This window comes from Geotrypetes seraphini, chromosome 15 (assembly GCF_902459505.1).
Source record: "Geotrypetes seraphini chromosome 15, aGeoSer1.1, whole genome shotgun sequence".
NCBI classification, from domain to species: domain Eukaryota; kingdom Metazoa; phylum Chordata; class Amphibia; order Gymnophiona; family Dermophiidae; genus Geotrypetes; species Geotrypetes seraphini.
This window is the reverse complement of record NC_047098.1, coordinates 36942480-36953116: the sequence shown is the minus strand read 5'-3', so window position 1 is coordinate 36953116 and position 10637 is coordinate 36942480. Positions and strand designations below refer to the sequence as shown.

General features: G+C 48.6%; 1 protein-coding gene across 1 annotated transcript in view; it reads right to left on the bottom strand.

Annotated features, from left to right (window-relative positions):
* Window positions 1-10637, bottom strand: part of TTC19 (tetratricopeptide repeat domain 19) — a 28211-nt gene continuing 17574 nt past the window's right edge. Inside the window, exons 9-10 of the mRNA XM_033921897.1 lie at window positions 3953-4115; window positions 1-346 (exon numbers count right to left, since the gene is read on the bottom strand). Of these exons, the coding sequence (XP_033777788.1) occupies window positions 219-346; window positions 3953-4115 (291 nt within the window). The 3' untranslated portion in view covers window positions 1-218. The remainder of the gene's footprint in view (window positions 347-3952; window positions 4116-10637) is intronic.

The window sequence follows — 10637 nt, the reverse complement described above, 5'->3', positions numbered from 1 at the left end:
TGTAAGCAGAGATCTTTAATTACAGATATCTTCCACTTGACCCTTTTCACTAAGAAGTCAATGTAGGTAGACAGGTGTGGTCCCATCACAACACCTTTGTGAGATCTCATGCTGCCATCTGGTGGCAATATTAGGGTCCAACATTTATTCGTTAATATTCCAGGAGTAGGGCTGTCTGTGCTACAAACCTCCGACGAGGATAACTAATTTCCGTCCACTCAAGAGGTCCATCGCCGAGCCAGTTCAGCCAATCCATCCTCAATACTCTGAACTGTTACAATGTCACCTTTCTGCTGTGCTTGTTTCAGTGCTTCCTTGTATATCTGCTGAGCTTCTGCAAAGCTTTCTGTGTCGCGCAAGGCAATGCCATGAAAGGAAAGGGAGAGAAAAATGTGTAACTAGAAAGAGCATGGACCATCTTTGTTCTCTGAATTGGTTTAAGCAATGGCCATTGACAGAGCTGTATGTGAACATTTGAGTTCTACAAGGGTAAAAGTGTAAAGGGTCATGTACTTGATATACCACCTTTCTTTGGGTATAATGGGCTCACAATCTAAGTTCTGTACCTGGGGCAACAGAGGGTTAAATGACTTGAATGTCACTCTAGATAAGAAAAGGGAATTGTTACAGCACTACAAAGCCTTTTCACTATTCACTTATGTTCAAATCCAGCTCACTAAGCAGCCTTTGTTGTGATGCCTACAAATCTATAAGTTTTGCTGCACACCTTAGACACAAAAATTAAGACTAGCAGGGGTGCAGTACTGCCAAAGCTGTAACATATGATCTCATTACTGTAATAGCAAAAGATGGTAGCAAAGTTCTGTTAGGTAGTCTCTCTATTTTAAAAACATAACAAAAATAAAAAGGAACTCAAATTAATGATAGGAAGGAAAACATTCAACAAACAGTCCTTGCTCAGAAGAGCTTACAATCTAATGTCGATAGACAGGACCTCTCAGGATTGGGGAGTTTCTAGCAGAAGGAATGTTATGATGGGTACCGGTATCGCGTTGAAAGCAGCTTCAAAAAAGTGGGCTTTTAGCTTGGATTTGAATACTGGTAGAGATGGAGCATGACGTACTGACTCGCAGCCTGTTCCAAGCATACGGCATGGCAAGAAAGAAGGGACAGAGTCTGGAGTTGGCAAAAACAAAGAAAAGAAGTAAGGGGAGGAGAGGGGAAGGGACAACATATATACATGAGGTAGGCTGTGGGGTTTTGCATCTAGAAGCCTCGAAGATCAACCAGTATGACCATAAATTTTATTGAAGCAAGTTTTTTAGTCAGATTTAAAACTCTTAAAGGATAGATAACTAGGTGGGGAGGGGGGTTGGAAGACTATTCCAGATAGACAATGACAGAAAATAGAAATTAGAACACCTTGTTGACTCTTGTTGAACATTTCTAGGGCTTGGCAGAATTAAACAGTGATCGTTAAAGGACCAAAGGATCCGATTAAGACAATGGGGAACTGCTAAGTTGGCAAGATAGCCAGGAGATATGAATTTTATTGCCTTACATGTAAGAACTGCAGTTTTGTAGATTATTTTCTGCTCTACAGGTAACCAGTGGTACTTTTTCAATAAGCATATAATATGATCATATTACCAGGCACGACAAAGGATGTGTTTTGAAGTGATTGAAGTTTCTTTAATGAAGTACGGGAATGACCAGCATAAATGACATTATAGTAGTTGAATCATGAAACTTCATACGAACAGTCTGAGAGCCTGGATGTGGTCATGATTGAAGAGGTAGCGAATGATAAGTAGTTATCGGAAACCATAGAAACTGAGGTTTGAAGTCTTTTGAAGAAAAAGTGAGGAACTGAGAATTACACCTAGTGAAAACTTAGGATTGGAGTAATCAAGGTGTTGAAAACTTGTACTGAAAGGGTAGGCCGATCAAGGGATAACTGTTTTGTTTTTATTTAGTACTAGTTTATGAGTTTTCAACCAGTGCTGAGTAAGATTTACAAATTTTGAGCGGTTGTAAACAGATTTGAGAGGGGGTTAGTGGGGTAAACAAAGAGAATATTGGTGGTGTAAATATAAGCAGAGATACCAGAAGATTGAATAAGAGAAGCCTCAGATCTTAAGAATAGGTTAAAGAGGAGAGGAGAAAGGATTGAACCTTGGGGTACGCCACAGTGCAGTCTTTGTCTTTTGGATTATAACCTGAAACTGTTCCGAGAGACAAAAGATATTCATGAACAGCATTTTTGATTCCAAGAGTAGATGTGAGATAAGTAAGGAATGGGCAACAAGATCAAAAGCCACTTGCAAACCTAGTGAAAGCACAAGTGCATTGTTGTGTTTGTCAAAGTGAGAATGAAGTTACTGTTTCTGTACTAAAGTTTGTTATGGATCTAAAGTCAGATTGTTGAGGGTATAGGGCCAGAACTTTTTCTGAAAAAGAAGAGCGTTGTTGAGACACAACTTTCGCTAATACTTTGGATAAAAAGCAAAGATTAGAGATTGGATATTAATGACTAGTTATAGAGGGGTCCAGAGCTATGTTTCCTCTAAGCTGAGCACATGAGCAATTGCTCAAACATTCTAGGAGTGTCACTCACAGATTTTAGCTCACAAAAATACTTGCAAATCTGGAAAATTGTTGATTTTCAGAACATGTCGCTTGCATAAGAAAAAATTTACACGCAACTGACCAGTCCTTAGAGGGATTATTGGTCCAGAGATAGGTTTTTCAAAATGGGATATACTGTGGCCAGTTTGTAAGCTTTGCTTGATAATTGTCAGAAGAGCGGCTACAAGTCCTAATCTAGGGTTCTTTATCCAAGTAGAAGGGAGCAGATCACAACTTGTAAAGGATGGTTTCATGGTGGACAGAATTGTTGAGAAGGAGATTAGTATTTGACTTTGAAGTGAAGACCAGTTGGAAGAACTGGTTGGATTAGGGTAGGGATCTCAAAGTCCCTCCTTGAGGGCCGCAATCCAGTCAGGTTTTCAGGCTTTCCCCAATGAATATGCATTGAAAACAGTGCATGCATATAGATCTCATGTATGTTCATTGGGGAAATCCTGAAAACCCGACTGGATTGCGGCCCTCAAGGAGGGACTTTGAGATCCCTGAATTAGGGGGATTGTGACTAGGGTTACCAGATGCTCGGATTTATCCAGACATGTCCTCTTTTTAGAGGACTATCCAGGCGTCTGGACGGCTTTTCAAAACCCGGTACTTTGTCCAGGTTTTGAAAAGCTTTGAGCTCGGGGCCGCGTCTGGAGGGCATCTGTGCATGCTTGGATGCAATGTGGTGATGTCATAGAAACATAGAAAAATGACGGCAGAAAAGGGCCATAGCCCATCTAGTCTGCCCACACTAAAGATCCCCTTCCCTAAATTTATTCTCCCAGATATCCTATATGTCATCGAGTCTACCTATTCCGATGACCCTCTAAGAGGGTACATTACCCTCTTAGAGATCCCACATGCGCATCCCATTTATGCGTGTGATGTCACCATGTTGCATGTACAGATACAGCACAAAGATATGAGGTTTGTGTGGGGCTGGGAGATGGAACAAGGCAGGCCTGTGGGTGGGATGGGCCAGAGGCAGAATGGGGCGGGGCCAAGCATCCTCTTTTTGCTCAGCAAAAATCTGGTAACCCCAGTGGTGACACTATCATAAGAGGTAGTATCAGGAACAGATGATGTAATGTACTGATAGCAGTTTGGAGACAACCTAATGGGAGACTACCAGTCACAATTGGTCATGTGACCAGGGAGAATGAGGTAATGCTTTGAAATAGGGTGCTACAGAGAGGTTCAAGATGTACACAGGAGCATGCAACTACTTTCCTAGGTAGTAAGCAAGTGGCTGCCTGTAGAAGCAGGATGAGATGGGAAAGGAAGAGCCTGCCCCACTGTTTTCCCTGCTGTTTTTTTAATGTAGGTAACAGTTCAGAGTGATTAAACCGTTCATGGTTACCTTTGTGCATAAGGATTCCTGCCAGATTGCCAAGCACCACATGCTGGTCAGGATGTTCCGTTTGCCTTGCCAACTCTAACGCCTTTTTTGCATGATTATATGCATTGTCATAAGCACCCTGGGCATCCATCACAGTCGCTAAGTCATTCATGAGGATTATAGTCTGCACAAGAAAATACAGGTGAGATCATATGAGACAGAAAGATGAAATAACAGATGACCACAGACATGAGGGGTTGAGGTAATAAGCACACAACATTCTACACACCTATGATGTCATCCGACAGAGCCCCGATACGGACATCTTGCAAGCATGTCTTGCTTGAAGAAACTCAGAAGTTTCGAGATGCCCGCACTGCGCATGCGCCAGTGCCTTCCCGCCCGATGGTCCGGGCGTGTCTCCTCAGTTCAGGTAGCTAGCAGAGAAGCCAACCCAGGGGAGGTGGGTGGGACGTGAGAATAGCTGCCTGCTGTCCCTGGATAACAACTGTTATGGTAAGTAACATTGCTTTATCCCAGGACAAGCAGGCAGGTATTCTCACTAGTGGGTGACCTCCAAGCTAACCTCAATGGGATGGAGGGAGAGTTGGCAACTTAGGAGAACAAATTTTGTAACACAGTTTGGCCAAACTGCCCATCCCGTCTGGAGAAAGTATCCAGACAATAATGAGAGGTGAACGTATGAACCGAGGACCAAGTGGCAGTCCTACAAATCTCAATCGGTGTCGATCTGAGGAAGGCTACAGAGGCTGCCATTGCTCTGACCCTATGTGCTGTGACCTTACAGGGAAGGGGTAATCCAGCCTGGGCATAGCAGAAAGAGATACAAGCCGCCAACCAGTTGGAGATGGTGCGCTTCGATACAGGTCGTCCCAACTTGTTTGGATCAAAGGAGACGAAAAGTTGAGGAGCAGTTCTGTGTGGTTTGGTGCGATCCAAGTAGAAAGCCAAAGCACGTTTACAGTCCAGAGTATGAAGAGCTGATTCTCCAGGATGAGAATGAGGCTTTGGAAAGAACACTGGAAGCACAATGGATTGGTTGAGGTGAAATTCAGAGACCACTTTAGGCAGGAATTTCGGGTGAGTGCGGAGGACCACCTTGTCATGATGGAATACTGTGAAAGGTGGGTCCGCCACCAAGGCCTGAAGCTCACTGACCCTGCGAGCAGATGTGAGGGCCACCAGAAAAACCACTTTCCAAGTGAGAAACTTTAGTGGAGCCTTGCTCAGAGGCTCAAAAGGAGGTTTCATAAGCTGAGAAAGGACAACATTTAGATCCCAAACCACTGGAGGCGGTTTGAGAGGAGGATTGACATGAAAAAGTCCTTTCATAAATCTGGAAACCACAGGATGAGAAGAGAGAGGTTTCCCTTGTAGAGGCTGATGGAAAGCCGCAATAGCACTCAGGTGGACTCGTATAGATGTCGACTTGAGACCAGACTGAGACAGATGTAAAAGATAGTCCAAAACAGAGGATAGGGAGGCTCGCTGAGGCTCCTTAGAATTGGAAATACACCATGAAGAAAATCTAGTCCATTTTTGGGAGTAGCATTGACGAGTAGCAGGCTTCCTGGAAGCCTCCAAGACATCCCTCACCGCCTGGGAAAACTGAAGCGGAGTTACGTTGAGAGGAACCAAGCTGTCAGGTGGAGAGATTGCAGGTTGGGATGAAGCAGAGACCCCTGATGCTGAGTAAGCAGTGAAGGAAACACTGGAAGTAGGTACGGTTCCCTGCTGCTGAGTTGAAGTAGAAGGGAGAACCAAGGTTGCCTGGGCCACCGAGGAGCTATCAGAATCATGGTGGCATGTTCGGACTTCAGTTTGACTAGAGTCTTTTGAATGAGAGGGAATGGCGGAAACGCATACAGAAAGCGATTCCCCTAATCCAGCAGAAAAGCATCTGCCTCGAGGCGATGAGGAGCGTAGATCCTGGAGCAAAACTGAGGCAGCTTGAAATTGTGGGGAGCCGCAAAGAGGTCTATCTGAGGCGTTCCCCACTGAGCAAAGATCTGATGAAGGGGCTTGGAGTGGAGTGTCCATTCGTGAGGCTGGAGAAGACGACTCAGTTTGTCCGCCAAGACATTGTCCCTCCCCTGAATGTAGACAGCTTTGAGGAAGGTGTTGTGGCGAACCGCCCAATCCCAGACTCTGAGAGCTTCCTGGCAGAGGGAGGCCGAGCCCATGCCCCCCTGCTTGTTGACATAATACATGGCGACCTGATTGTCGGTGCGAATGAGGACCACCATGTCGTGAAGCAGATGTTGAAAAGCTTGAAGAGCATTGAAGATGGCTCTGAGCTCCAGAAGATTGATTTGATGGAGTCGGTCCGCACAGGTCCAGAATCCCTGAGTGCGAAGCCCATCCAGATGCGCTCCCCAGGCATAGGTCAAGGAATCGGTTGTGAGAACCTTCTGGTGGGGAGGAGAATGAAACAGCAAACCTCTGGATAGATTCGAAGAGGTCATCCACCAGAGCAGAGACTGCCGAAGAGCAGGAGTGACTGTGATGTGTCGAGTCAACGGATCCGACACCTGAGTCCACTGAGATGCCAGGGTCCACTGAGGAATTCTGAGGTGGAGTCTGGCAAACGGCGTCACATGAACTGTAGAGGCCATGTGGCCCAGGAGGACCATCATGTGTCTCGCTAAGATGGTCTGGCGAGAAGACACAGACTGGCAGAGATGAAGAAGAGCATCCATGCGCTGAGAAGGAAGGAATGCTCTGAGACGTACGGTATCCAGGACAGCCCCGATGAAGGGAAGAGACTGGGTCGGCTGTAGATGAGACTTGGGAAAGTTGATCTCGAATCCCAAACTCTGCAGGAACAGAATCGTTGACAGGGTCGCTGAGAGGACCCCTGAGGCCGAGGGAGCCTTGATCAGCCAGTCGTCGAGGTAGAGGAATACCTGAAGACCTTGGTTCCGGAGGGCTGCGGCCACCACCACCAGACATTTGATGAAGACTCTGGGAGACGAAGACAGGCCGAATGGAAGCACTCGATACTGCAGATGGAGATGTCCCACCCTAAATCTGAGGAACTTGCAAGAGGCCGGATGAATGGGAATATGAGTGTAGGCCTCCTTGAGATCCAGAGAGCATAACCAGTCGTTCTGCTCGAGGAGGGGGTAGAGAGAAGCAAGTGTCAGCATGCGAAACCTCTCTTTGACTAGGAATTTGTTGAGGACCCTGAGGTCCAAAATGGGTCGCAGGTCGCCCGTCTTCTTCGGAACAAGGAAGTACCGGGAGTAAAACCCCTGGTTCAGTTGGTCCGTCGGAACCGTCTCCACGGCACGAAGCCGGAGCAAAGCCTGAGCTTCCTGAAAAAGAAGGGCGGTCTGAGTCAAGTTGGAAGGATACTCTCTTGGAGGGTGGTCCAGAGGGACCCGATGGAAATGAAGAGAGTATCCTTCCTTGAAGATAGTAAGGACCCAGAGGTCGGTTGTTATGGCCTCCCAGCGATGATAAAAATGATGGAGGCGCCCTCCGATGGGAAAAACAGGGGAAGGCAGAACGAGGTTGGTTATGCCCTCGATGAGACAGTCAAAAAGGCTGAGTGGTCTTAGGGACAGCAGGCGACTGAGACTTAGGCTGACCTTTCTGGGGAGGCTGATGCTTCGCCGGTTGCCTCGCAGGTGGAGTTTGCCTCGGCTGATAACGCCTCTGATAAATCAACGGCGGACGAGAAGGTCGAGACTGCTGAGGCTTAGGCATCGGCTGAAGGATAGATTGGAAGGACTTTTCGTGGTCAGACAACTTCTTCGTGACAGTCTCGATGGATTCGTCAAAAAGATCCGCCCCAGCACACGGGACGTTCGCCAGGCGGTCCTGAAGATTCGGGTCCATATCAATGGTCCGCAACCAGGCCAACCGGCGCATCGCCACCGAGCAGGCCGCCGCTCGGGCTGAGAGCTCGAACGCATCATAGGCAGATTGCATTAACTGAAGCCGAAGTTGGGACAGCGAAGCAACCACTTTCTCAAACTCAAACCTAGCCTGGGACTCGATGTATGGTGTGAACTTCCGAAGCACAGGTAGAAAAAATTCCAAGTAGGCTGCAAAGTGGAAATTGTAATTCAGGACTCGAGACGCCATCATCGAATTCTGATAGATGCGTCGACCAAACTTATCCATGGTTCTGCCCTCGCGGCCCGGAGGCACTGAAGCATAGACCTGGCCAGGATGAGACCGCTTGAGCGAGGATTCGACCAGGAGGGACTGGTGAGAAAGCTGAGGACCCTCGAAGCCTTTATGATGCACCGTGCGGTACCGCGCATCCAATTTGCCAGGGACCGCAGGGATAGAGTAAGGAGACTCGAAGCATCGCATGAAGGTCTGGTCGAGGAGCTTGTGCAGGGGAAGCCGCAAGGACTCTGCTGGAGGACGAGGCAAGTGCATGGTATCGAGGTACTCCTTGGAATATCGAGACCCAGCATCGAGAGTAATGTCCATGTCATCTGCCATCTGCCTGAGGAACGATGAAAAGGACAGTTGGTCCGCCGTCGCCGGTCTGCGAGACGGACTAGAAGAAGAAGAGGCTTCAGGCTCCAGAGAGGCCTGCGAGCAACAGGACGAGTAGAAAACCTCGGGGTCCTCGAACTCCGGGCCCGGAGGAGGAGATCCAGTCGAAGCAGCATACCCCAACCGAGGCAATTTCTTCTGAGGCGATACGGTCGAGTGCCGAGAGGAATGATTCGAAGAATGTCTGGATCGATGCCCCTCTCGATGCCTGGAAGGGGATCGAGCCCGTCTGTGAGAAACTGGGTCAGACGCCTCCAAGGAGCAGATCGGACTCGATGCCGTCGATCGCAGAGGCGGAAGAGTCGGCGCCTCCCCCGACGACGCCCAGGCTTGATAGGGGGTTCGGAAGAACTCGTCCTGCTTCCTGCTATGCCCAGGGCTGGGTGGCCCCGAAGGTCGCCACACTGAGTCATGGGGCGGAGTAATCGGTTCCAAGGGAGGCAGGTCACTAAACGAGGCTTTCCTCAAGGGGATGGGCTCCAAGGGAGGCATATCACTAAGGGAGGCCCTCCTCGAGGGAATCGGTTCCAAAGGAGGCACAGCACTAACGGAGGTCCTCCTCGAGGACCCGGACACCGCTCGCCGCTCCTCCTCGCCGAGCAACGAGGTCGTGCGGCGAGGAGGAGGAGGAGGGGGCGGTCCGCCCCTCGAAGCCGAAGCTGGGAGGTCACCCTGGATGGTGGCAATCATTCGAGGCCCCATGGTCTGCATGAGCTCCACGAACTGAGCCTCCAGAAGGGACCGCAACGAAGCCGATATGGAGGGATCCGCACCAAAAGGGGGCCCTTCCGCACGGTCTCCGCGCTCCTTCGGTGCTGCGTGCTTCTGCTTGCCAGTCTTCGGCACCTTGAGCACCACCGGTGGAACTGTAGGGGTCGATACCTGCTCCGAGGAGACGGAGGAAGGCTCCGGCGCCGAAGCCGGGGCCGAAACCGGTGTGTGAACGATGCCGGTTTCAGGAGGCCTGGCTGAGTCAAAGCACCCGTCGATGTCGATGTCGAAGCTGCAGGATCCGATGAAGCTTCCATCTTGAACATGGACTCCCACAGTAGACAGCGGCGCTTAAACGCTCTCGCCGTCAGAGTGGAGCAAGGCCGGCACGATTTCGGGAAGTGATCCGGTCCCAGACACTGTAAGCAGCGTCGATGAGGGTCCGTGAGCGAAATCGCGCGCTGGCACTTGCTACACTTTTTAAAACCGGTAATCGGCCGGGACATAGGCCGGAAAAGCTCTGCCGCAAGGTCGAAGGCGCGGGGCCCCAGCCACGCGGCCGACCCAGTATTGGAAGGAAAAATTTTTATTTTTTTTTTTTTTGAAAAAAAGAAATCAAAGAAAGAAATAAATGCACAGGAGAGCCAAAAGAACTCAACCCACGGCAAAATAGAAGGCAAAAAAAGAGATTCAATGGGCGCAAATTGAAGATAGACTTCTCAACTCCGCGGAAGAAAAAGAACTGAGGAGACACGCCCGGACCATCGGGCATGCGCGGTGCGGGCATCTCGAAACTTCTGAGTTTCTTCAAGCAAGACATGCTTGCAAGATGTCCGTATCGGGGCTCTGTCGGATGACATCACCCACTAGTGAGAATACCTGCCTGCTTGTCCTGGGATAAACTCATTTACACCTGCTGCATGGAAATTACTGCAACACTGAAAAAAAATAGTGTGCCAATAGAAAACAAAACAGGATACATCACTGTATTAATTGCCACTGTCTACCGTATAACACACACAGAGGAAGAGAAACAATAAAAAGGCGATGGTGGAGGGAACTGCATAATGGACCCCAAACCATCATGCCCAGGAGCTATACGAGCCAGTGAATGTCTCTTTGTTGTGACAACCCTTTGAACCAATACTACTGTACTTGAGCCAGGGAAGTATCCAGCAACATCTGCTCCTCCTGCCACCCTCTTGGAAAATGGCAGAACCTGACCCCTAATGGTACATTAGGAAACTGCTAGGGGTAACTGCCAAATAAGACAATACATGCCTATGTTTATTGAAAGCTTCTATAACCCTACTAATGGCTGGGGAGTCAATTCAGAGAGATTTCCATGTGCTTCTGTAATAGAGTTACGATACAGAGTTAGTGTTTTCTGAGATGGTTTTCCTAGTGGTGCATCTTGATATGCTGGTGGGCGTCAAGGGCAGCAGAAGAGTGGGAT